Source organism: Sebastes umbrosus, chromosome 15 (assembly GCF_015220745.1).
Source record: "Sebastes umbrosus isolate fSebUmb1 chromosome 15, fSebUmb1.pri, whole genome shotgun sequence".
Lineage (NCBI taxonomy): Eukaryota > Metazoa > Chordata > Actinopteri > Perciformes > Sebastidae > Sebastes > Sebastes umbrosus.
The window spans coordinates 22,120,994-22,147,068 of NC_051283.1; the positions used below are offsets into that span (position 1 = coordinate 22,120,994).

Here is a 26,075-nt window from a genome sequence, read left to right on the forward strand (position 1 = left end):
TTGTCCACAATAATCACATCTACCTGAGTCATGTTTACCTGTTTTAAATAGTGTGCTGTTTAGTCCAGTGTGTCCAAATCTAAGTCTTGATATGATTGTCTCATCTCTCCTGTTCCTTCCTACACACCTCATTTCTCCCACTTTCCTCTGAACTCTGTCTAACCACCGTCCTTTCCACAATGCACCTGTTCACACGACACCTGTTCACAACTCTCCATTATTCCTGTTGCCCTTAAGTAATTAATTAGAAGATTGTGTACTTTCTTAGACGTCTTTCCCAGCAGATTGTAATATTTCCATCATCTACTCCTGAAAGCAATTCCCTTCTTTCTTTGTCATATTTGTTGCACTATATAAGAACATGTTTGACAGTTTCCGGTTTATTACAGAGCGTTCATAGTCCATTGGGTGCTTGCCTATTCTCTGGAATGTTTGGTTTAATCCTGTATGTCCTATTTTCAGACGGGTAATGACCATCTCTTCCCTTGGGCTCATACATGTTTCTGAATAATGTACAGATGTCTCCCTGGGTCACTTAAGTCCCAGTATTCTTGGCAGGATAAACAATGTGGCTACAGGCGTTGGACTGATAAATATCAGATATCAATAAATATCGAGTATTTATTGAGCATATTTACAGCTGTACATTCCACAGTATTTTAGAACAGTTATTGAATTTCCAGAAAATACAAAATTGGGTCACTCAGCTGGTCGACTCATCTTGTATTCTATGTAACCACAAGTCAAGAGAACACTGATTACTGCAGTTTACAGTAAACAAGGGATTTTAATGAGGAAAAGAGAAGGAACAGACACTCATATTTACATTTCAAGATCATTCCCTTGAGATAATTCACTGTCGTCTCAACGTATCAAACATGTTTTATGAACTAAAAATTCATAGTTAACACAAAATACAAAAATATTAATTATCCCAACAGAACATTATCTCAGGGTGTCAATGCTAAATATGAGCAGCATAAAATAATAATCTACAGCACCTCCAGAACAAGAGAGGAGTCATGATCTCCAGATGATTATCATCAAACACTGCTGAGCTCTGTTTCAGAAAGAGAAAGAGGATTAGTAAAAACTTTGAGTTAGTTAAACCTGAGATGATGTAAACTCTGGATTTTCCCTTCCAGAAAGAGAGATAACTTAAACTGTGGGTCAGCTACCATGGTAACAGAGTCAGTCGCCATGGTAACTCGACCTGCTCCCTGTTACAGAGCCAGACACGCTGCTTTATTTCCTCCTTCATTCAGCGCGCATCGAAGCGGAGGATTAATTAATTAGTGGAGGATGGACAACAATGGACAACACTGAATTAAACTTTAATGTGCTATTGACACTTTTCCCAGCTCTGACTTTTTTAAAGATAAATGTGCACAGTCAGCATATACATGTACTAATATCTCTACGTTGACTGGATTAAAATGGAGGCCATGTTGCCATGGTGAATCGTGGTATCAGAGCTCTATTGATGATGGCTTTTTATGTTCAGGTTCAACCTACTCGGAGTAGATTGATCGGACTCTGATCAGCTGTTCTGAGTTTCCCTCCTCAGGATGAGTCCACTCAGAGTTCAGGCTCAGACTTTGTTAAAGCTGAGACCTGAAACGAGGCCCTGGCTGCTCTTGACCTCCATGTGAACAGACCACCTCAAACACAGTATTAGTAGTTGCACTACACTAACATTTTCATCTAATGGTCATCAGACAGAAGATACCACACTGACAACCGCTTCACCATATTTCAAACTTCTTGTCCTTCTTAAAGGACGTTGTGTCCACAATGTTGTTCCTGAAGAGTCTAGAAAAACAGCGAAACAGAGAGAGCAGACGTCACTCAGCCAGAATAAGATGTGAATCATTGAAGTGATGTCAGCCGATGAGCACAGCTGGTGCACTAATGAATGGATGCTCACCGCACGGTGTCAATGGAGGGGTTGGTGGAGACCACCTGGAGCAACACGGCAGTTGAAGCATCAGTGATGTTATTGTGACTCAGACTGGAACATGAACACAAACAGAGATACAGAGGAACATTTATTACAATACATGATATCAGATCAGCCGGCTGCTGCTGGAGGCCGTAGAGGTGACTCAGACTACAACAATAAAAGCTTTAACTTCCTTCTACTTCCACACAGACTCAAATGAAGCAAATATATCGATTCTGCCATTAAAAAAACTTAAAAAATAAATAAATCATGATACATAAATTAATTCATGTAATTGTGGGAAGCCAAAATCATGATGAATATTTGATGATTAATTGTGCAGCCCAACCTCTCAGCTCATTAAACTGTGAGGAGCTGACATTACTGGCTCTTTTTGAACCTCACACAGACTCCACCTGTTGCTGTAGTATATCTATATATAGACAACACTGCATTAGATCAATTCTAGGCACATAAGACATTTACAGTTTGCCACTCACTCCAGGACTTGTACTTTGTGCAGATGTGAGCTGAGTGTGAGCAGCAGCTGGTCAGTGAGCTGACAGTGACTGAGGTCCAGCTCTGTCAGCTCTTCAGAGGAGTACAGCATCCAGGCCAAAGCTCCACAGACCCTCTGATCCAGTGTGGTGTGACTGAGGTCCAGCTCTCCATCCAGGGCTCTGCAGAGGGACACTGCCCGTCTCACTCTGTCCCTCTCACTGTTCACATGAACCAGGGACACCAGCTGGAGGAGGACAGCTTTACTGGCTCTAAACAGAGCAGAGAGAAGACCGTTACGGTGCAGAAACATGAATGAAAACAAGCTTCTTCTCAGGTTTCAGTCATGTTGTGGTCTTTCCCACCTGAGGCGGACTCTGTCGAGGACAGGAAACAGCAGATCCAGTCCGCCGTCCTCCACCTCACAGTCCTGCAGGATGAGCTGCGTGTCCCTGCTGCGGCGTCTCAGGATGGTGGAGACGGCCCTGCAGTCGTCACCAGTCAGATGGAGAGTGTCCCTCTGATCCAGATTCACACAGGAGGAGCAGGACAGATCCAGCCTGTGCTGCACAGTCCTGAGCAGGCTGACTGCTGCCCCCTGCTGGGCCTCAGAGGCAGCACAGCAGTGGACCAACCTCAGCAGCAGATTCCTGTCAACACTGGGAGGAAAATTCATCTATAAATTAAACTAATATAACCATGTGGTTTCATTGATCAGTCACCAATATGATCTGCAGATTCACATTTACTCCAAACAAAAACTATTAAATAAAATAATATTAATTAAAGCCCCCTCCAGTTTATCTTGGCATTTCTATATTTCATATTTATTTGAATCATTTCCTGACTAACTTGATTAACCACACTGTTTGCCCAATTTTATTTTTTGACCAATAACTTAATTTTGTGCTCAAAGTTAAAAAAAGGAAGGTTGTTAAAATGTGAATATGACGTCTGACTATAGTAGAGGCTGCAGGTCAAAGGTCATCCTCCAAACTGCAGGTCAAAGGTCATCCTCCAAACTGCAACTTATCGTAGTTGTGTCCTTCATTTCTACCAGTAATAATAGCATAGAGCCCATCACGTTAATAGCTAAGATCTGGGAACACGGTGACATCACTGATAAGCATTCTGATTGGTCGAGAAACAGAAGCGGTCAGACATGTTGGAAACAAACCTCCTACTTGTGTTAAAGAGACACTAAACAGTAGATTTATGACACAAACAGTCAGCATCACAGTTTAAAGACCAGCTTCCTGCTTCAGCTTGGTCCCACTGTACTGACTGGAGTTTCCTCTACAATGAGGGATCATTACTGACATCTTCTTTCATCACTTTCAGTGTGACCTCCACATAAACTGGTTTAGAGAATCTGGAAAAGCTGTTGGTTTTTTTCCAACCTGTGTGATTGCTAATGTGATTCCTGATCAGACTTGTTTTCAGCACCATGCTCTCAGATCTCGGTGAGTACGATGTGATTATTACTGATAGAATGATGGACAAAACTACTAAGAACCGATGTGTAATGAACCTGAATGATCCTGTGATGTCATATATACATTAATACATGTTTTTCCAGGTGAAGTATATCCTGTGTTGTGGGGCGTACTGATACAGGTACAGCATTGAGACACCATCACTACTGTCTGACCTGAGTTGAGAAACTTTGTCCAGCATAAAGAGGATGGACTCTATTTCCCCTGCTGGGATGGAGGTCCACAGGAGGTCCAGTTTAACTCTGTCACTGTGTTTGAGTGTGAAGAGCAGCGCGGCACAGTCCACCGAGTCCATCTCTCTGCCGGTCAGGCTGATCACATGATCCAATGACCTCAGTAAACTGGGTATAATGGGACCAGCTCCAGCTCTATAGATCTCTCTGATGGCGGTCAACACAAAGGTGGGACAGGGTCTGAAAGCATTAAGTGTATTCACCAGGACACTTTGTTTAGTGAAAACAAGCCACAACAACACATGTGGAAATGATTAAAAAAGATAAACTGCATGTCTGTATCTGGTAAAATGTAAAAAAAAAAAAAAAAAATTGATCACCTTTTAAACACAATCCTGTCCAGAAAGGGAAGCAGACGTGCGATGCTCTCCTGTAAGAAGCTGTTCTTCCTCACGTTCACGGTGATGGTCTGAGCTGATGACTGCTGCAGCAGATAGTGAAGAAGCTCCCAGTTCAGACAGCAGGAGGTCAGGTCTCCACCTACCTTACTCAAGAAGGACCAGGTCAAGTCCTTGTCCTGGACTTCATAAAGAAGGGAGAGTAGCTGATGGAAAGTCTTCTTACTCAGTCTGCAGATAGAAATGTATGAATATATGTTACAACAGTCAATTATTACCACATTTTCATTCATTAGTTTATGAGGCTCAGGAAACACTTGTACTTGATTGTTAGAGGGCCATCATGCAGCAGAAGTGGAATGAGACCCTGAACAGGAACACAGAAGTCAGTCAGGTCTAACCGACTAAGTGTCCAGTATCTCAACAGGGACGCCAAACTACTGACAAGCTTCAACAGTACTCTTAGTGATGATGGGACCGTCTGAGGAGAGAGAGAAAGCTCTTCAATAGTCACCCGACAGTTCTCTCTCTCTCTTCTTACCCATCGACACAGTAGCAAGGCCATGCCGTTAGAAAGCCTGAAAATAAAAGAGCAGCCGTGACATAACTAACTGGAGAAGATGGTGTCACAAGAACAAAAGACAGTAATTCTATTAAGTAAGTGCGTACCTCAGACTGTGTAGTTGTGTTGTTCGTCTAAAGAGGAGGAAGACTCCTCTGACAGACATTTTTCTGGGTGTGAGGATGAGATCCACATCAGAGCCACAACGTCTGAGAACTGTCCCCACAGAGCGGCAGCTTGTCCTGGGTAACTCTCCTGTTAACAGCAGGGTGAACCCCAGCAGCTGCAGCAGAGAGGACAGCTGCTCGGCCTCCTCTCTGGATCTCACAGAGATGCATGAACATACTCTCTGGAAGAACTCTGGATCACAGCTGGAACACGACAATGTGGATAGAGTGTGAAAACAGAAAAAGGTAAAGACACACTGCATTACAAACCATGTTATGTACAACGTCTTTCATCAAGGGTGGAATTTAGAGGAAACAAACATTAGGATGAAGTTTTTGTTGTGATGTCACACTATATTAAAATACTGCGTATTAATAAATAATTACTGAACTGAACAATGGCATTCATCTTTATCTACATTATGTTTATGTAACTGAAGTGATGAGTTAACTTTTGACAAAACACTGGTGATTATGAGATGCATTTTTGATGAACCTCTTCTGAAGTAAATATACAGTATTATTAAATAAACTGTATTTGTCTGACTTACCTGAGCTGTGAGATATAAGGCAGACACTGTAGGAAACTCCTCACTTCACTCTCTTCATCTGAGCAGCCTGTCAGCTTCACTGGTTTCTTCTCTGGTTGGAGTTTCAGCACTTCCAGGAGGATGGAGGTCTTTCTCTTTGAGAGGTTTATGGACCAGACTGCAGGAGCTGACTGGAGAACTGACTGTAATGATGGAAGGACACTCAGGCCTGTTGTAGTCTCACAGTCCTTCAGGTGGGAGTACAGATCCAGCAGGAAATCACACTGATATTCCTCATCATCATCATCAATGACATTTAAAGGGAATGTTTTGTATCTGCACACTGATGTTACCAGCTCCAGTATCTTCACTCCTGTCTGCTGTTCTCTCTCTGCTGCTGCACAGAACAGATTCACAAAGAACCTGACTGGTACTGAACGATCTGACCATCCAGGATAAAAACTGGAATAATAAAAGGAAACATTTAGTGATGATCTGATCTCAGCTGCATAAATACAACAACACACTACTGATGGACTCCATCTTGTACATGCCTGTCCTGTATAAAATCTAATTACATCTTGACTGAACATCATTTTCTGACTTGTACTGACTCAGAACACAAACACTAATCCTGTGTGTGAAATCACTGCATATTAGCTTCCTACTGGTTATGTTCCCTTTATGTCATTTTACTGTGTATGAGTTTAAAATGTTAAATATATTCACAATATATAAATATACATAGTGGAAGAAGAAAATCTAGAGTCACTATCATGTTCAACAGTGACAGAAAATCCCATCATGCAATGCTTCACTTTGCTCCTGAGATCACAGACGTGTAAATTACAGTTGTGCTACATTACATCTGTCAGTGATGATGAATCAGATGTCTGAATTCACAATCTGCTGCTCTCTATACAGTTGGTAGAGTTTTCATCACAGTCAGTAAAGTTCACTCCAGTCTTCAGTTAAAAAGGTAGATCAATGCAGCATTCACTGTTGGTCATTTCTTTTTACGTTTCTACAGTTTATTTTTAAGCTGCTGAGACATTAAAAGGCCATTACCAGTTTTAACTGCAGTTTGTTTTTCACTTTTGTATGATGTGTTTATATTTCTGTATGAGGAGGTATTAGCAGGGCTGCATTGTTGTTCTTATTATTATTCACATCATTTAATTATTCTCATACAGGTAGAGGGCTGTGATACTAAATAATAACTGAACGGAGAAATTGTATTCATCTTTATCTACACTGTGTTGTTCATTTGAGAACGACAATCAACTCTTTTGGAAACACCGGCGACTGTAAGATGGATTTTTTAAACAAACCTCTTCTGAAAAAGCCACATATTATTAAATAAACTGTATTTGTCTGACTTACCTGAGCTGTGAGATATAAGGCAGACACTGTAGGAAACTCCTCACTTCACTATCTTCATCTGAGCAGCCTGTCAGCTTCACTGGTTTCTTCTCTGGTTGGAGTTTCAGCATTTCCAGGAGGATGGAGGTCTTTCTCTCTGAGAGGTCTATGGACCAGACTGCAGGAGCTGACTGGAGAACTGACTGTAATGATGGAAGGACACTCAGGCCTGTTGAAGTCTCACAGTCCTTCAGTTGGGAGTACAGATCCAGCAGGAAATCACACCGATATTCCTCGTAGTCATCATCATCAATGACGTTAAAAGGGAATGTTTGATATCTGCACACTGATGATAGCAGCTCCAGTATCTTCTCTCCTGTCTGCTGTTCTCTCTCTGCTGCTGCACAGAACAGTTTCACAAAGGACCTGACTGGTTCTGAATGATCTGACCATGGAGGATGAAAACTGAAATAATAAAGGAAACATTTAGTGATGATCTGATCTCAGCTGCATAAATACAACAACACACTACTGATGGACTCCATCTTGTACATGCCTGTCCTGTATAAAATCTAATTACATCTTGACTGAACATCATTTTCTGACTTGTACTGACTCACAACACAAACACTAATCCTGTGTGTGAAATCACTGCATATTAGCTTCCTACTGGTTATGTTCCCTTTGTGTCATTTTACTGTGTATGAGTTTAAAATGTTAAATATATTCACAATATATAAATATACATAGTGGAAGAAGAAAATCTAGAGTCACTATCATGTACAACAGTGACAGAAAATCCCATCATGCAATGCTTCACTTTGCTCCTGAGATCACAGACGTGTAAATTACAGTTGTGCTACATTACATCTGTCAGTGATGATGAATCAGATGTCTGAATTCACAATCTGCTGCTCTCTATACAGTTGGTAGAGTTTTCATCACAGTCAGTAAAGTTCACTCCAGTCTTCAGTTAAAAAGGCAGATCAATGCAGCATTCACTGTTGGTCATTTCTTTTATTAGTTGCTGTGAAATTAAATTGAAGGAGATGCTACTTATTTTATCAGTGGAACAATATTTGTTTTTATATTTCAACTGTATATTTTTAAGCTGCTGAGACATTAAAAAAGACAATACCAGTTTTAACTGCAGGTTGTTTCATTTGGTATGATGTGCTTTTATGTCTGTATGAGGAGGTTTTAGCAGAGCTGTGTTGTTCTTCTTATTGTTATTCACATCATTTCTTTATTCTCACACAGGCAGAAGACTGTGACATGTTTCCAAATAGTTGCAGTTCAATATTTCAAATAAAAAGCTGTGTACTCCCACACTCTTTTCTCTGCTTCACTGGGTCGGTCAGACAGTGACCTTCATTAAGACAGGTTAGCTTAACTTCCAGTTATGTTTCATTTTACAAGTCAGAGTATAAAAACAAGAGTGAGTGGTTTGGCACACGGTGCACTGGAGTAAGAGCATGAAAATACTGCCCCTTTCTACTTATTGAATCCAGAATTATGAATAAATAAAAGAAATCAACAATAATCATGACACCAAATATTGTTAAAAGCAACAGTGAGTTACTGTAGATGTAAGAACTCAACTCCACAAATGTACACTGAAGTCATGTGAAGAACAATTCATTTACCTGAGCTGTGAGATATAAGGCAGACACTGTAGGAAACTCCTCACTGCACTCTCTTCATCTGAGCAGCCTGTCAGCTCCACTGATTTCTTCTCTGGTTGGAGTTTCAGCACTTCCAGGAGGATGGAGGTCTTTCTCTCTGAGAGGTTTATGGACCAGACTGCAGGAGCTGACTGGAAAACTGACTGTAATGATGGAAGGACACTCAGGCCTGTTTTAGTCTCATAGTCCTTCAGGTGGGAGTACAGATCCAGCAGGACATCACACTGATATTTGTGAGCATTATAATTGATGTATCTCTCATTTAAAGGGAATGTTTGATATCTGCACACTGATGATAGCAGCTCCAGTATCTTCTCTCCTGTCTGCTGTTCTCTCTCTGCTGCTGCACAGAACAGTTTCACAAAGAACCTGACTGGTTCTGAATGATCTGACCATCGAGGATGAAAACTGGAATAATAAAGGAAACATTTAGTGATGATCTGATCTCAGCTGCATAAATACAACAACACACTACTGATGGACTCCATCTTGTACATGCCTGTCTTGTATAAAATCTAATTACATCTTGACTGAACATCATTTTCTGACTTGTACTGACTCACAACACAAACACTAATCCTGTGTGTGAAATCACTGCATATTAGCTTCCTACTGGTTATGTTCCCTTTGTGTCATTTTACTGTGTATGAGTTTAAAATGTTAAATATATTCACAATATATAAATATACATAGTGGAAGAAGAAAATCTAGAGTCACTATCATGTACAACAGTGACAGAAAATCCCATCATGCAATGCTTCACTTTGCTCCTGAGATCACAGACGTGTAAATTACAGTTATGCTACATTACATCTGTCAGTGATGATGAATCAGATGTCTGAATTCACAATCTGCTGCTCTCTATACAGTTGGTAGAGTTTTCATCACAGTCAGTAAAGTTCACTCCAGTCTTCAGTTAAAAAGGCAGATCAATGCAGCATTCACTGTTGGTCATTTCTTTTATTAGTTGCTGTGAAATTAAATTGAAGGAGATGCTACTTATTTTATCAGTGGAACAATATTTGTTTTTATATTTCAACTGTATATTTTTAAGCTGCTGAGACATTAAAAAAGACAATACCAGTTTTAACTGCAGGTTGTTTCATTTCGTATGATGTGCTTTTATGTCTGTCTGAGGAGGTTTTAGCAGAGCTGTGTTGTTCTTCTTATTGTTATTCACATCATTTCTTTATTCTCACACAGGCAGAAGACTGTGACATGTTTCCAAATAGTTGCAGTTCAATATTTCAAATAAAAAGCTGTGTACTCCCACACTCTTTTCTCTGCTTCACTGGGTCGGTCAGACAGTGACCTTCATTAAGACAGGTTAGCTTAACTTCCAGTTATGTTTCATTTTACAAGTCAGAGTATAAAAACAAGAGTGAGTGGTTTGGCACACGGTGCACTGGAGTAAGAGCATGAAAATACTGCCCCTTTCTACTTATTGAATCCAGAATTATTAATAAATAAAAGAAATCAACAATAATCATGACACCAAATATTGTTAAAAGCAACAGTGAGTTACTGTAGATGTAAGAACTCAACTCCACAAATGTACACTGAAGTCATGTGAAGAACAATTCATTTACCTGAGCTGTGAGATATAAGGCAGACACTGTAGGAAACTCCTCACTTCACTCTCTTCATCTGAGCAGCCTGTCAGCTTCACTGGTTTCTTCTCTGGTTGGAGTTTCAGCACTTCCAGGAGGATGGAGGTCTTTCTCTCTGAGAGGTCTATGGACCAGACTGCAGGAGCTGACTGGAGAACTGACTGTAATGATGGAAGGACACTCAGGCCTGTTGTAGTCTCATAGTCCTTCAGGTGGGAGTACAGATCCAGCAGGAAATCCAACCAGTTACCTTTAATAGGGAATGTTTGATATCTGCACACTGATGATAGCAGCTCCGGTATCTTCTCTCCTGTCTGCTGTTCTCTCTCTGCTGCTGCACAGAACAGTTTCACAAAGAACCTGACTGGTTCTGAATGATCTGACCATCGAGGACGAAAACTGAAATAATAAAGGAAACATTTAGTGATGATCTGATCTCAGCTGCATAAATACAACAACACACTACTGATGGACTCCATCTTGTACATGCCTGTCCTGTATAAAATCTAATTACATCTTGACTGAACATCATTTTCTGACTTGTACTGACTCAGAACACAAACACTAATCCTGTGTGTGAAATCACTGCATATTAGCTTCCTACTGGTTATGTTCCCTTTATGTCATTTTACTGTGTATGAGTTTAAAATGTTAAATATATTCACAATATATAAATATACATAGTGGAAGAAGAAAATCTAGAGTCACTATCATGTTCAACAGTGACAGAAAATCCCATCATGCAATGCTTCACTTTGCTCCTGAGATCACAGACGTGTAAATTACAGTTGTGCTACATTACATCTGTCAGTGATGATGAATCAGATGTCTGAATTCACAATCTGCTGCTCTCTATACAGTTGGTAGAGTTTTCATCACAGTCAGTAAAGTTCACTCCAGTCTTCAGTTAAAAAGGCAGATCAATGCAGCATTCACTGTTGGTCATTTCTTTTATTAGTTGCTGTGAAATTAAATTGAAGGAGATGATACTTATTTTATCAGTGGGACAATATTTGTTTTTATATTTCAACTGTATATTTTTAAGCTGCTGAGACATTAAAAAAGACAATACCAGTTTTAACTGCAGGTTGTTTAATTTTCATATGATGTGCTTTTATGTCTGTCTGAGGAGGTTTTAGCAGAGCTGTGTTGTTCTTCTTATTGTTATTCACATCATTTCTTTATTCTCACACAGGCAGAAGACTGTGACATGTTTCCAAATAGTTGCAGTTCAATATTTCAAATAAAAAGCTGTGTACTCCCACACTCTTTTCTCTGCTTCACTGGGTCGGTCAGACAGTGACCTTCATTAAGACAGGTTAGCTTAACTTCCAGTTATGTTTCATATTACAAGTCAGAGTATAAAAACAAGAGTGAGTGGTTTGGCACACGGTGCACTGGAGTAAGAGCATGAAAATACTGCCCCTTTCTACTTATTGAATCCAGAATTATTAATAAATAAAAGAAATCAACAATAATCATGACACCAAATATTGTTAAAAGCAACAGTGAGTTACTGTAGATGTAAGAACTCAACTCCACAAATGTACACTGAAGTCATGTGAAGAACAATTCATTTACCTGAGCTGTGAGATATAAGGCAGACACTGTAGGAAACTCCTCACTTCACTCTCTTCATCTGAGCAGCCTGTCAGCTCCACTGATTTCTTCTCTGGTTGGAGTTTCAGCACTTCCAGGAGGATGGAGGTCTTTCTCTCTGAGAGGTCTATGGACCAGACTGCAGGAGCTGACTGGAGAACTGACTGTAATGATGGAAGGACACTCAGGCCTGTTTTAGTCTCATAGTCCTTCAGGTGGGAGTATGTATCCAGCAGGACATCACACGGATATTTGTGAGCATCATAATTGATGTATCTCTCATTTAAAGGGAATGTTTTGTATCTGCACACTGATGATACCAGCTCCAGTATCTTCTCTCCTGTCTGCTGTTCTCTCTCTGCTGCTGCACAGAACAGTTTCACAAAGAACCTGACTCGTTCTGAATGATCTGACCATGGAGGATGAAAACTGAAATAATAAAAGGAAACATTTAGTGATGATCTGATCTCAGCTGCATAACTACAACAACACACTACTGATGGACTCCATCTTGTACATGCCTGTCCTGTATAAAATCTAATTACATCTTGACTGAACATCATTTTCTGACTTGTACTGACTCACAACACAAACACTAATCCTGTGTGTGAAATCACTGCATATTAGCTTCCTACTGGTTATGTTCCCTTTGTGTCATTTTACTGTGTATGAGTTTAAAATGTTAAATATATTCACAATATATAAATATACATAGTGGAAGAAGAAAATCTAGAGTCACTATCATGTACAACAGTGACAGAAAATCCCATCATGCAATGCTTCACTTTGCTCCTGAGATCACAGACGTGTAAATTACAGTTGTGCTACATTACATCTGTCAGTGATGATGAATCAGATGTCTGAATTCACAATCTGCTGCTCTCTATACAGTTGGTAGAGTTTTCATCACAGTCAGTAAAGTTCACTCCAGTCTTCAGTTAAAAAGGCAGATCAATGCAGCATTCACTGTTGGTCATTTCTTTTATTAGTTGCTGTGAAATTAAATTGAAGGAGATGCTACTTATTTTATCAGTGGGACAATATTTGTTTTTATATTTCAACTGTATATTTTTAAGCTGCTGAGACATTAAAAAAGACAATACCAGTTTTAACTGCAGGTTGTTTCATTTTGTATGATGTGCTTTTATGTCTGTATGAGGAGGTTTTAGCAGAGCTGTGTTGTTCTTCTTATTGTTATTCACATCATTTCTTTATTCTCACACAGGCAGAAGACTGTGACATGTTTCCAAATAGTTGCAGTTCAATATTTCAAATAAAAAGCTGTGTACTCCCACACTCTTTTCTCTGCTTCACTGGGTTGGTCAGACAGTGACCTTCATTAAGACAAGTTAGCTTAACTTCCAGTTATGTTTCATTTTACAAGTCAGAGTATAAAAACAAGAGTGAGTGGTTTGGCACACGGTGCACTGGAGTAAGAGCATGAAAATACTGCCCCTTTCTACTTATTGAATCCAGAATTATGAATAAATAAAAGAAATCAACAATAATCATGACACCAAATATTGTTAAAACCAACAGTGAGTAACTGTAGATGTAAGAACTCAACTCCACAAATGTACACTGAAGTCATGTGAAGAACAATTCATTTACCTGAGCTGTGAGATATAAGGCAGACACTGTAGGAAACTCCTCACTTCACTCTCTTCATCTGAGCAGCCTGTCAGCTTCACTGGTTTCTTCTCTGGTTGGAGTTTCAGCACTTCCAGGAGGATGGAGGTCTTTCTCTTTGAGAGGTTTATGGACCAGACTGCAGGAGCTGACTGGAGAACTGACTGTAATGATGGAAGGACACTCAGGCCTGTTTTAGTCTCATAGTCCTTCAGGTGGGAGTACAGATCCAGCAGGACATCACACTGATATTCCTCCTCATCATCATCATCAAAGACATTTAAAGGGAATGTTTTGTATCTGCACACTGATGATAGCAGCTCCAGTATCTTCTCTCCTGTCTGCTGTTCTCTCTCTGCTGCTGCACAGAACAGTTTCACAAAGAACCTGACTGGTTCTGAATGATCTGACCATGGAGGAAGAAAACTGAAATAATAAAGGAAACATTTAGTGATGATCTGATCTCAGCTGCATAAATACAACAACACACTACTGATGGACTCCATCTTGTACATGCCTGTCTTGTATAAAATCTAATTACATCTTGACTGAACATCATTTTCTGACTTGTACTGACTCACAACACAAACACTAATCCTGTGTGTGAAATCACTGCATATTAGCTTCCTACTGGTTATGTTCCCTTTATGTCATTTTACTGTGTATGAGTTTAAAATGTTAAATATATTCAGAATATATAAATATACATAGTGGAAGAAGAAAATCTAGAGTCACTATCACGTACAACAGTGACAGAAAATCCCATCATGCAATGCTTCACTTTGCTCCTGAGATCACAGACGTGTAAATTACAGTTATGCTACATTACATCTGTCAGTGATGATGAATCAGATGTCTGAATTCACAATCTGCTGCTCTCTATACAGTTGGTAGAGTTTTCATCACAGTCAGTAAAGTTCACTCCAGTCTTCAGTTAAAAAGGCAGATCAATGCAGCATTCACTGTTGGTCATTTCTTTTATTAGTTGCTGTGAAATTAAATTGAAGGAGATGATACTTATTTTATCAGTGGGACAATATTTGTTTTTATATTTCAACTGTATATTTTTAAGCTGCTGAGACATTAAAAAAGACAATACCAGTTTTAACTGCAGGTTGTTTCATTTCGTATGATGTGCTTTTATGTCTGTCTGAGGAGGTTTTAGCAGAGCTGTGTTGTTCTTCTTATTGTTATTCACATCATTTCTTTATTCTCACACAGGCAGAAGACTGTGACATGTTTCCAAATAGTTGCAGTTCAATATTTCAAATAAAAAGCTGTGTACTCCCACACTCTTTTCTCTGCTTCACTGGGTCGGTCAGACAGTGACCTTCATTAAGACAGGTTAGCTTAACTTCCAGTTATGTTTCATTTTACAAGTCAGAGTATAAAAACAAGAGTGAGTGGTTTGGCACACGGTGCACTGGAGTAAGAGCATGAAAATACTGCCCCTTTCTACTTATTGAATCCAGAATTATTAATAAATAAAAGAAATCAACAATAATCATGACACCAAATATTGTTAAAACCAACAGTGAGTTACTGTAGATGTAAGAACTCAACTCCACAAATGTACACTGAAGTCATGTGAAGAACAATTCATTTACCTGAGCTGTGAGATATAAGGCAGACACTGTAGGAAACTCCTCACTTCACTCTCTTCATCTGAGCAGCCTCTAAGAAACACTGGTTTCTTCTCTGGTTGGAGTTTCAGCACTTCCAGGAGGATGGAGGTCTTTCTCTCTGAGAGGTCTATGGACCAGACTGCAGGAGCTGACTGGAGAACTGACTGTAATGATGGAAGGACACTCAGGCCTGTTGTAGTCTCATAGTCCTTCAGGTGGGAGTACAGATCCAGCAGGACATCACACTGATATTTGTGAGCATTATAATTGATGTATCTCTCATTTAAAGGGAATGTTTGATATCTGCACACTGATGATAGCAGCTCCAGTATCTTCTCTCCTGTCTGCTGTTCTCTCTCTGCTGCTGCACAGAACAGTTTCACAAAGAACCTGACTGGTTCTGAATGATCTGACCATCGAGGATGAAAACTGGAATAATAAAGGAAACATTTAGTGATGATCTGATCTCAGCTGCATAAATACAACAACACACTACTGATGGACTCCATCTTGTACATGCCTGTCTTGTATAAAATCTAATTACATCTTGACTGAACATCATTTTCTGACTTGTACTGACTCACAACACAAACACTAATCCTGTGTGTGAAATCACTGCATATTAGCTTCCTACTGGTTATGTTCCCTTTATGTCATTTTACTGTGTATGAGTTTAAAATGTTAAATATATTCACAATATATAAATATACATAGTGGAAGAAGAAAATCTAGAGTCACTATCACGTACAACAGTGACAGAAAATCCCATCATGCAATGCTTCACTTTGCTCCTGAGATCACAGACGTGTAAATTACAGTTGTGCTACATTACATCTGTCAGTGATGATGAATCAGATGTCTGAATTCACAATCTGCTGCTCTCTATACAGTTGGTAGAGTTTTCATCACAGTCAGTAAAGTTCACTCCAGTCTTCAGTTAAAAAGGCAGATCAATGCAGCATTCACTGTTGGTCATTTCTTTTATTAGTTGCTGTGAAATTAAATTGAAGGAGATGCTACTTATTTTATCAGTGGAACAATATTTGTTTTTATATTTCAACTGTATATTTTAAGCTGCTGAGACATTTAAAAAGACAATACCAGTTTTAACTGCAGGTTGTTTCATTTTAGTATGATGTGCTTTTATGTCTGTATGAGGAGGTTTTAGCAGAGCTGTGTTGTTCTTCTTATTGTTATTCACATCATTTCTTTATTCTCACACAGGCAGAAGACTGTGACATGTTTCCAAATAGTTGCAGTTCAATATTTCAAATAAAAAGCTGTGTACTCCCACACTCTTTTCTCTGCTTCACTGGGTCGGTCAGACAGTGACCTTCATTAAGACAGGTTAGCTTAACTTCCAGTTATGTTTCATTTTACAAGTCAGAGTATAAAAACAAGAGTGAGTGGTTTGGCACACGGTGCACTGGAGTAAGAGCATGAAAATACTGTCCCTTTCTACTTATTGAATCCAGAATTATTAATAAATAAAAGAAATCAACAATAATCATGACACCAAATATTGTTAAAACCAACAGTGAGTTACTGTAGATGTAAGAACTCAACTCCATAAATGTACACTGAAGTCATGTGAAGAACAATTCATTTACCTGAGCTGTGAGATATAAGGCAGACACTGTAGGAAACTCCTCACTTCACTCTCTTCATCTGAGCAGCCTGTCAGCTCCACTGATTTCTTCTCTGGTTGGAGTTTCAGCACTTCCAGGAGGATGGAGGTCTTTCTCTCTGAGAGGTTTATGGACCAGACTGCAGGAGCTGACTGGAAAAGTGGCCTCAGTTTTGGAATGACATCTGAAAACCCTCCACTCTGGACGTGTTGATAACAATCAAGGATGTAGTTTAAGTCAGTGTTAACAGAAAACAAAGAGAGGAGCCTAGTCACTACATTGTGAGAGCTTCCTCCCTCGTCAAGTGCTGCTTTCAGGCATAAATCCAGTAGCAGCTGCTTTTTGTTCCTCTCCAGTGTCCTGTGGCACTGCTTCTGGTCCTGTGATCCTGGACCTCTGTAGGACATCCTGAAGCTGCATGATAACAAACAGATGTATCAGACAGTGTATGTACTGTAAAACCTCATCAAATGAAAATCTAAACACATACAATGTGAACACTGTGCTCATGTTAGATATGAAGTGCAACTGCAATATTTATTTTTCTACATCTTTAGAAGAATTTATGAAAAGAGTGTATTATAGAAAAAGGGGGAAATCATCTGGTTGGCAATGCAAGTTCAGAAGTTTAATAATTAACATTATTAGTAGTTTATGATTCCAGACTAACCTGATCACTGCATAGCCATGTGAACTGTGCTAGCTCCCAACTTTAAACAGGTTTAGTACTTTTAACTGCTGAAATCTAAAATCTGAGATGTTTACAGAAAGGTATGAAATGGAATTTAACTCTGAGGTTGGTACTTCTTCTATTTGTGCAGTTTTTACACGATATGTGTCAGCAGTATTCCCACTTTTTTTAAAACAGACTAAACAAACTGCTGGTTAACCCTATTTACATGCTGGTTGTTCTACCTGTTCCACTGTGTCTTTATAGGTGCTGACCACAGAGTGTTAAAAAGTCAACCAGCTTTAATGCATTAGCCAGTGTTTTGAATTATTTGGGAGCCAAAACAAACCTGAGTTCACCCAGAAGCAACAACATTTGGACTTTGGGGGGTCTTGAAAAACTGATAAATACTAATTAGCATTTGTAATGCTGCAATAAGTGATATAAGAAATACATAAAAGTTTACTTTTCTCTGCTGATCCATATATCAGCATGCAGTTAAGACTTCCCCACCAAAAAAGAAGGATTTTCATTTCAACAATGAGGGTTTTACAAAAGGATAAAAGTTTAAAGATTTTAGAATCATTTTTCGTCATATTCTCATTACATCCCGATAACAATCTACCTGCGTGCACTCTGCCCGTGCACTCATTGCACATCACCTGAGTCTTCCACAGCTGCTAGCATGCCAGCTGTGAGTACTAACAACAGCCATGTTCACCATTCATGTTCATTATGATATGTTTATGTTCATAATGATAATAGTTGGGGAGTGTCTCTGGATGGAGTCCTGAAGCGACGGACTGTCAGTATTGCTGACTTGGTGACTTTCTCTTTAGATTTAGGGACTTTTGGAGCTTGTGCTGCGAGCTACTTTCATTGGAAAAGAGTTGGCAACACTGGTCTTTTTAAAAATCCAGTGTACTCTTGCTAGCGTCTCGAGATGGCCCACCCTGCCTTTAAGTCTGTGGAACTGGAATCAGCATCACACAAAAACAAAAGCTACATACCTGAGTGAGCTGATGTGTGGCAAAGCCTCCAAGAGAGACTCGCACAGATTCTGGCAGACAGGAGTTTCCCTTTCCCAGTGGAGGCAGACGCTAACCTTTGTAGTAATGTTCTGCATGATGTTTACTGCTCTTTCAAACAGCTGTTTTTTACCCTCAACTGGGAGGTGCAACTGATTTCCATCAAGGCCAAGTAAGCTCATGTGGTCCATCTGCCCTTCACTGAGGAGCAAGATCTTCGACAGCTGCTGTGGCAGAGGGTCACACCTATAATGTGAAGAATAACCAGAGATCATTTCCTCATTATAGAAGTAATAGAGTAGAAAATAGTAAAGTATAAAAAGTGTTAAGGCAAAGAAGCTACTGCAAAAGTACCATCCTACTTCTATTCTCTGATTCTATTTCTATTTCTATTCTAATTTGTCATCCTAATTACATCTTGGATTTATTAATAGAAATTAGTGGTTACACATTAAATTCTACTTAATTAGATGTGTTGTAGCCTTAGCTGTAATTTGACACTTAAAACACATTTTCACTCATACCATTGGACGTTTTCAAGACATCCAAATAGTCGTCTCATTCCTTGTTCTGATACCGTGACGTCCTCAAGGTCCAGGCTTATTCTCCTCTCCTTCGACTGACTGACCACATAGGCCACAGCACAGCAAAGGTATGAATGGAGACTCTCTCCACTGAGATCAAGACGGTAGTCCAGCTCGTCCAGAAGGTAGGTGCATGCTTCAGGACACTGGGACTCATACATGCACTGGCATAAGAACAGTACACTGAACAGCTCACTGTTAAGAAATGTGGAAATCATTTCCCCAAAGAACCAGCTGGATATATTCTTGAGCTCCTCAGCTGGTATCAGACACTTCATCAAACTGGGGCTCTTCTCAGTCAACAATCTACACATGAAAGGGATCAGATGCTTCATGTGTTTCTTCTCCTCAGTGAGGCATTGCTGAAAAACATCCTTGATTTGATCTGGATTCTTCAAGAGCCACAGTGCTGCAAAAAACTCCTGCATTGTGTAATGGAGAAATGCATGTGTGGTTTTTGTCTTAGTAGGGGCGACTCTGATAACAAGCGGTTTCAGGAAGGAGAGGACACAGCTGTCTTCACAGGGACTTTCGGTCAAGTTCACAGTTTTTTCTTCAGTTGCATGAAAAGCAACTTCAGCCAAAGACAGTATTTCATTTCTCTTGTTGTTGATGAAGGAATCTAGATCTTTGATTTTTGTTTTGCTGTTTATTTGAAGGCAATGACGAACAATATTGATGTAGATTTCAGTTATACTGCATGGCTGTGGAGAGTCTTCTGGTGTCTCAAATGAAGAGCAGGCAGCCACCATCAGTGCATACATTGGGACATGGCAAAGAGTCAACAGCTCCACGTTGCTCAAAACCTTCTTCTGTTTGTCGCCTAGCATTGCAGATAAGTATGTTTTTATGGCCTGCTCACTAAAGCCTTTGACTCCCACTCTGAGAAAGTCGTCAGAAATAAACTCTTCTTCGTCATCAGGTCTGCAAGTCACGATGACCTTGGCATCAGGAAGGAGGTCCTTCTCTACAAGTCTCTGCACCACTGGTGGGTGGACAGACAGATCGGTGAGTCCATCAAACATGAGTGTAACACTGTCAGAGTTCTTTATGTCCTGTAAGACCTCTTCTTTGCCTTCATCTGGCTCACTGAACACACCGAAGAGAAGATCCTCCAAGCTCAGGGCCTTCATGATGTGGGATGTTTTTCTCATGTCAAAGTAAAACATGTAATCAAGGTCCTTGTTGTCTCTTTCTGCCCAGAGTTTCAACATTTCGTGAGTGAGTGCTGTCTTTCCAATCCCAGGCTTACCAACCAAGAGTATGTTTTTATCTGTTTTCAGCAGGTCACTGGGGGAAGTTTCTGCTTTTGCCTCAGGGATGTATGTCCTTAGCTTTTTAGGGCGACTCTTCTTGATTTTCTTGCTCTTAAATTTCTTTACTTTAGATGGACAACAACTTTCTTCTATGTCTAATACAAGTGACATGTACGACAGATCAGGCTTGTTGTTTTCATCAAACAGATTTTTGTTTGCCATCCAAAACTGATTTGATATTTTTTGTGCTTTTGTCTTCAACTTTGCCTGATATTGGTAGCACGGGCTTGTTCCTAAAATAAAAATAACAGTGAGTAAATAAATATACCATGAATTAACTGCTGTGACCTTTCACTAAATAATAGATCAATATTTGCACACAGACATAATAAATGCATTATATAAAATCAGCCCATCAAAGGTGCTGATCACACTATCACTCAATATACCTTGTAAGTAGTTTGTATCCATTTGTGTGTCTTCCTTGAAAGAAAAACAGCTGATCCAGTTGTGCAGGTCAAACTCCTTGGTCTCAGTAGAAGCTACAGTCTTTCTCTTAGGGAGAGAGGTCCTCCCTAAGTTCCTCTTCCTCGTCATGTCAACAATCCTGAGGAACTTGTAGCAGGCATCTTCACCCTTTTTTATGACAGAGTCCAGTATTTTTCTGTTTTTATCGTAGTCATCTTTCTCTGCCTCTATTTTGCTGACCTCCTCATTACTCAACACTCTTTCCTGATTCAAGTTCTCCAGAATCACTGAGAGATTTTTTAATCCATTCACAAGGTACCTTCTGGCCGTCTTGACGTAATCTAAGGCAGACTGTGTTGAACAAGCCATGTGTCCGTACTTCTGTATGTTCTGCACACAGACCCAACTTCAATGATCTGGGGAATAAAATAAAAGGTTAAATAAAATGTTAAAAACAACAATTATTCTGCCTGTGATGTATTAACTATTACGTAAATCTTTCAGAGTAACAGAAATGTTTTTGCAGAATTGTCTAAACATCATGCAGCTGATGCAACATTTAACAGTTTAACATTGATTCTAATGGTGTTTATCAATTTCAAGATGGATACCTGTGTCCTTCTGAAGAATGTGCGACCCAAAATGAGACATTAGGGAATCCAAACAGTCAAGTCTCATATTTCCAGATCTATCTCCACACTACATTTATACTGTCTGCAGAACAGGAAAAAGGCCTGGCTGAACCCAGACGTGTTCTCAATGCTGAGCCTTTAACTGAAACAGGCTTAAAGAAATGTGTGCCAGACTGATATGTAAAATAGATCAAATATATTCAGGGCAGACAACAGGAGTGGAGGAAGAGTTGGCATCAATGTCAAATCATGCTGCATGTGTAATTTATTGAATAGCATTTCTCGACCAAGCAATAATGACTTTCCTACACCACATCGTACACAGACACATGCAGACTGTATGTCACACTTACACAGATTCCTCAAAGTCTCCACTGATGATAGACTCCATCAGCTGTTCAGTACCTTTGGTGGTGATTTACCTGATGACAGAAAAACAAAAAATATCATAAAGTCACTCTACAGAGACTCTACTGAAGGCTGGAAAAGTACTTTCACCTATTATGCATGTTCTTCAGATGAAGAAAACAACCTAAAACGTTGTTTAAAGTTATTATTCTCTTAAAAGGACACTAGAATTGAACATCAACCAAAATAAGACAGTACAGGACAATGTCCTCTTTAATAAAGATGCAAATATACAACATTATTTATTCCATGGGTCTCTGTCAATGCAACTAAACATTTAAGGTGTGATTAGGACATTAATACTATACATTTACACAGCATTGTATTTTTATACATCCATATTTATGGAAGGCACTATAATAAGTTTAATCTTGTCCTTATGTATGTATTTATTTATTTGGTGGAAGAACCTCTAACTTCACTGCTTACTCCTGAAAACAAACAAGCTACATTGCTAAGATAGTTTAAGATGCTATAACAGTTAGACACAAGCTCACCATAACCGTTACTATTACAAACTAGGATAATATTTACTTTAATTACCCTTAAAAATGGAATATTTGAGTGTTTTGTTCCTCAAAACGTATTTAAACCAACATTGGAGCTGGACATAAAGAAATGATACATGTATCCGTGTTGTATATATCCATCTGTCGTTCATCTCCGTACATACAACACAGTTCAACATTTTATAAAGCTAAAAATGCTGTGTGTACTATATTTACACTGTATCCCAAAAACATGCATCATTCTGTGACATTTGATGTTTTTGCACAAATTGATGAAGTCACTATCATCTCCTCTCTCTGTAATCCTCCAGGGGTGTAACCCCCCCCGCCCATTTCTAACACCTGAGCTCATTGGTATGCATTGCTCCCCGGTCTGACCCAGGTTGTATCTGAATTGTCCTGACCAGGGTTCAACCCAGGTTGACTGGCTTGGTTTGAATTGACAAAAGGAGGGTTGGACCAGGGTAGGTTAACCCTGGTCCAAACTTGGTCATTGGTGTGAAAAGGGTGTTAGTCACATCCGACTGTTCCTTTCAAAATAAAACCCAGCCACACTTACAGGAAGTAACAAAATTAAAAGCCATCAAACAAAATTCACCTAATGCCATTTTTTTTTTTTTTTTTTTTTTTTTTAACATATCCTTCACAAAACTAACGACATGGGTGATTTTACAGTTTTGATCGTGGATTAACGCTCCGCCATGCTGTCTGATCAGACATGAATACTTTTTTCATATAGTGAGAAGCACTTTGGGAAGAGCTGGGATGTTAGTTAATTGAAAAAGTCCTAAATCTTAAATAGGTGAGCTACTAAAGTAATGAAATAGTATACTGGAGGCTTATTTATAACCATATCATCCACAGTTATATTTTCTTTAAAGTCTTTGTACAATGCTAAGTGGAAACAAAGGGTTAGGCCTGCATGGTCTCTTCCTCTTAATCTATCTTAAAGCACCGTTTTGTTCTTCTCTTCTTCCTTGTTCTTACCTGTATGGCACAGTGGCAGCTTCTTATCCTTCAGTGAAGTTTAGTGGGTTTCTCTCTGTGTTGGGAGGTCGATGTTTTTATAAATCCAACAGTCCAGCCTCATGCACAATGTCTGAACGTTTCCTGGTCCGTCTTATTTTCACTTTAGCTGCAGAAGCACACATCCTGTATGAAGAGGAGCTCTCACATCCACAAGATGCCACTATTGGACCAGAAAACACAAACCGAGAGATGAAATCCAGACTCACAACAGGGCTACAATCTAAAACAGAAGTTATCCTTAAGTTAATATTGTGTTTTTAAATTACTAAATTAATTTAAAGTTCAATAAATGTTGTTTCATATGTAAGAAATCAACCACTTCCTGTTGGTTTATTCAAGTGTGCTACTAGTATACTTCTTTTAAACTTAAAATAAGAGTATACTTTCAGTTTACTTTTTATGTATTCATCAGAGATATACTTAACAAAAGTATACTTAAGTATACTTAAGTATACTTGGCTCATACTGACAAGAATACAGAAAAGTCTTAAGTGTATTTGGCTTATAGGCCTACTTGTACTTAATCTTCTGATCGAGATATACTTACAGTAAGTGTAATTAAGTATTCTTGAGTCATAGACTTGAGTCCCCGTCTGTGATAAAAAAGTGTGCTACAAGTGTACTTGCAGTATAAAAACTATGAAACTAGTAGTTTACTGAGAGTATACTTTACAGTGTACTTTCATAAACCTTAAAGTGGGCAACAAGTATAAAACTAGTAAACTATCATTATACTTATAGTATAGTTGAAGAAGCTATGTTGCTTGTGGTGGCGTGGGTTCATAAAACATCTGATGTGGTGCACATTTAAACACAGGATCCAGGGAGCCGTTCCAACAATTTATTAAAGTCAAGGTGTGAAGTTGGATGGCAGTTGGTGGATGATTTTTTCTATTAAGAAAAGACATTAACAGATGATATTATAAATCTCATAAATATAATACAGATTACAATTAATAAGTCAATTCATTTTAACTTACATCTTTATGCATCCACAATCTGGAATTTTCCTTTTCTCCTTCACATATTAAACTCAGGTATCTAACGTAATACAAAACAATCTGTTAACTTTCAAACAATATATATCTCATTTCAAGCAAATAAGTTATAAAGGTACAAAAGCCACATTAAACTCACATCACTCTCTCTTTGTTCTGCCTAGAATTGTTTGGAGGGAAAAGGGAGGGTTCATTTAATCAAGTGTGCATTCTATACCCTGCCTGCAGGTGGGTTAGAGACTTGTGATTTAACAATAGTTGCAGTACAAAATAAAACTTAGGTGTAAACTAGTTGTGTACTCAAAGTTTACTATTCATACACTTAAAAGTACACTTAAAAGTATACTTTTATAAACTAAAAATCAATGGTCAATTTAGTCCCAAGAAGTATTCAACAAGAAGTAATCAACATTGTATGTCCAACAAGCCACTCTTTACTGTTATAAATGACATAAATGTTTCTTCTGTACTTTTACTATGGAGTCAAACTTTTTTCCCCAATAGACAATACTGTGAATTAAAGTATCAGTGATTTTCTAGATTGTTTTTAGTGACATAAATTCGTATTCTAACTATTTTTGTGCATCATGAAACTTACAGATATTTGCACATCCACACAGAGAAGGTGTCCCTTTAGACAAGTGGGCGGTCCTGCTGTGTTAGTGTGTTCAGAGGTCAAAGCTTTCTCTCACACATGTCAGCACCAGAAGCAGAGGAAACACATTCCTGTTGGAAGACAGAGGCAGACAAATTAAAGATCCTTTCACTCAGGTCAGAGGAGATGGCTGAGAAGAAAGCCATCTTGTTCAACTTCTGGGGAGTTGCTGTCTCTTCCAGACCTCATGACGTTTTCCACAAGTTGGAGGAGTTGCATAACCTGCCAGGGTAACGAGAGAGACGGTTGTTACGCAACATCTGTGCACTGTTAAAAAAAAAAAAACATACCAAAAAGTAGAACACTTCCAAGTTTATTTTAAGAAGTATGCTTGACTAAACTTCAAGTATATATTTCCCAAGTATACTTTATGTAATAAGTATACTAGTATACTTTTAAGTATACTACTTTAATGCTTCTTGGGACAAAATTGACCCACTTTTTAGTTTATAAAACTATACTTTTATGTGTACTTTAAGTTATTATTTTTTGGGGTGATTTTCAAGCATTTTATTGATAGGACAGTGGATAGAGTGTTGGAAAGGGGGAGAGAGAGAAATGACATGCGGAAAGGACCACAGGCCGGATTCGAACCCGGGTCCACCGCTGCTAGGACTGAGCCTTGGCGATGCATGGGCACTCGATCTACCGACTGAGCTAACCAGCCGCCCTTATGTGTACTTTAAGTGAAAACTAAACTATAAAGTGGGCTACAAGTATACAGGTATACTTGCAGTATAAAAACTATTAAACTAGTAGTTAACTTAGAGTATTTTTACAGTGTACTCATAAGCTAAAAAGTGGGCTACAAGTATAAAACTAGTAAACTATCATTATACTTATAGTATAGTTGCAGTACAAAATAAAACTTAGGTGTAAACTAACCAGCAAACATGCCCCTTTGGGGCCCGTGTGGGGCCACTGCGGGGAAAAA

At 39.0% G+C, this 26,075-nt stretch overlaps 1 protein-coding gene across 8 annotated transcripts; it reads right to left on the bottom strand.

The window, feature by feature from the left end:
* Positions 1–607: 607 nt before the first annotated feature.
* Positions 608–23,739, bottom strand: LOC119503395. 8 transcript variants are annotated; one of them, XM_037795183.1, is made up of 21 exons: positions 23,447–23,739; positions 21,896–21,964; positions 20,892–21,326; positions 19,127–20,735; positions 18,585–18,848; positions 16,887–17,318; positions 15,259–15,705; positions 13,634–14,077; positions 12,005–12,451; positions 10,630–10,822; positions 8,775–9,001; positions 7,150–7,593; positions 5,788–6,228; positions 5,177–5,440; positions 4,831–5,085; positions 4,490–4,738; positions 4,092–4,349; positions 2,806–3,099; positions 2,443–2,712; positions 1,928–2,011; positions 608–1,812 (listed from the first exon to the last, which is right to left on the bottom strand). In XM_037795183.1, the coding sequence occupies exons 3-21, from the start codon at positions 21,277–21,279 to the stop codon at positions 1,746–1,748; spliced, it is 7,077 nt and encodes a 2,358-aa protein (XP_037651111.1). In that variant the 5' UTR covers positions 21,280–21,326; positions 21,896–21,964; positions 23,447–23,739; the 3' UTR covers positions 608–1,745. The 8 variants fall into 8 exon arrangements, with proteins under 8 accessions (XP_037651111.1, XP_037651114.1, XP_037651110.1 ...); XM_037795186.1 differs by having other exon boundaries at positions 10,630–10,687; positions 12,317–12,451; positions 23,447–23,738; XM_037795182.1 differs by having other exon boundaries at positions 8,775–9,037; positions 10,666–10,822; positions 23,447–23,738.
* Between the last annotated feature and the right edge of the window lie 2,336 nt (positions 23,740–26,075).

Excerpts from the sequence above, each read along its gene's own strand:
- LOC119503395 (XM_037795179.1), bottom strand. The coding sequence starts at position 21,279 with ATGGCTTGTTCAACACAGTCTGCCTTAGATTACGTCAAGACGGCCAGA. Across the intron at positions 5,441-5,787 it reads CCTTATATCTCACAGCTCAG|CTGTGATCCAGAGTTCTTCC; the intron begins GTAAGTCAGACA and ends GTCGTGTTCCAG. Across the intron at positions 4,739-4,830 it reads GATGGCCCTCTAACAATCAA|ACTGAGTAAGAAGACTTTCC; the intron begins GTACAAGTGTTT and ends TTCTATCTGCAG.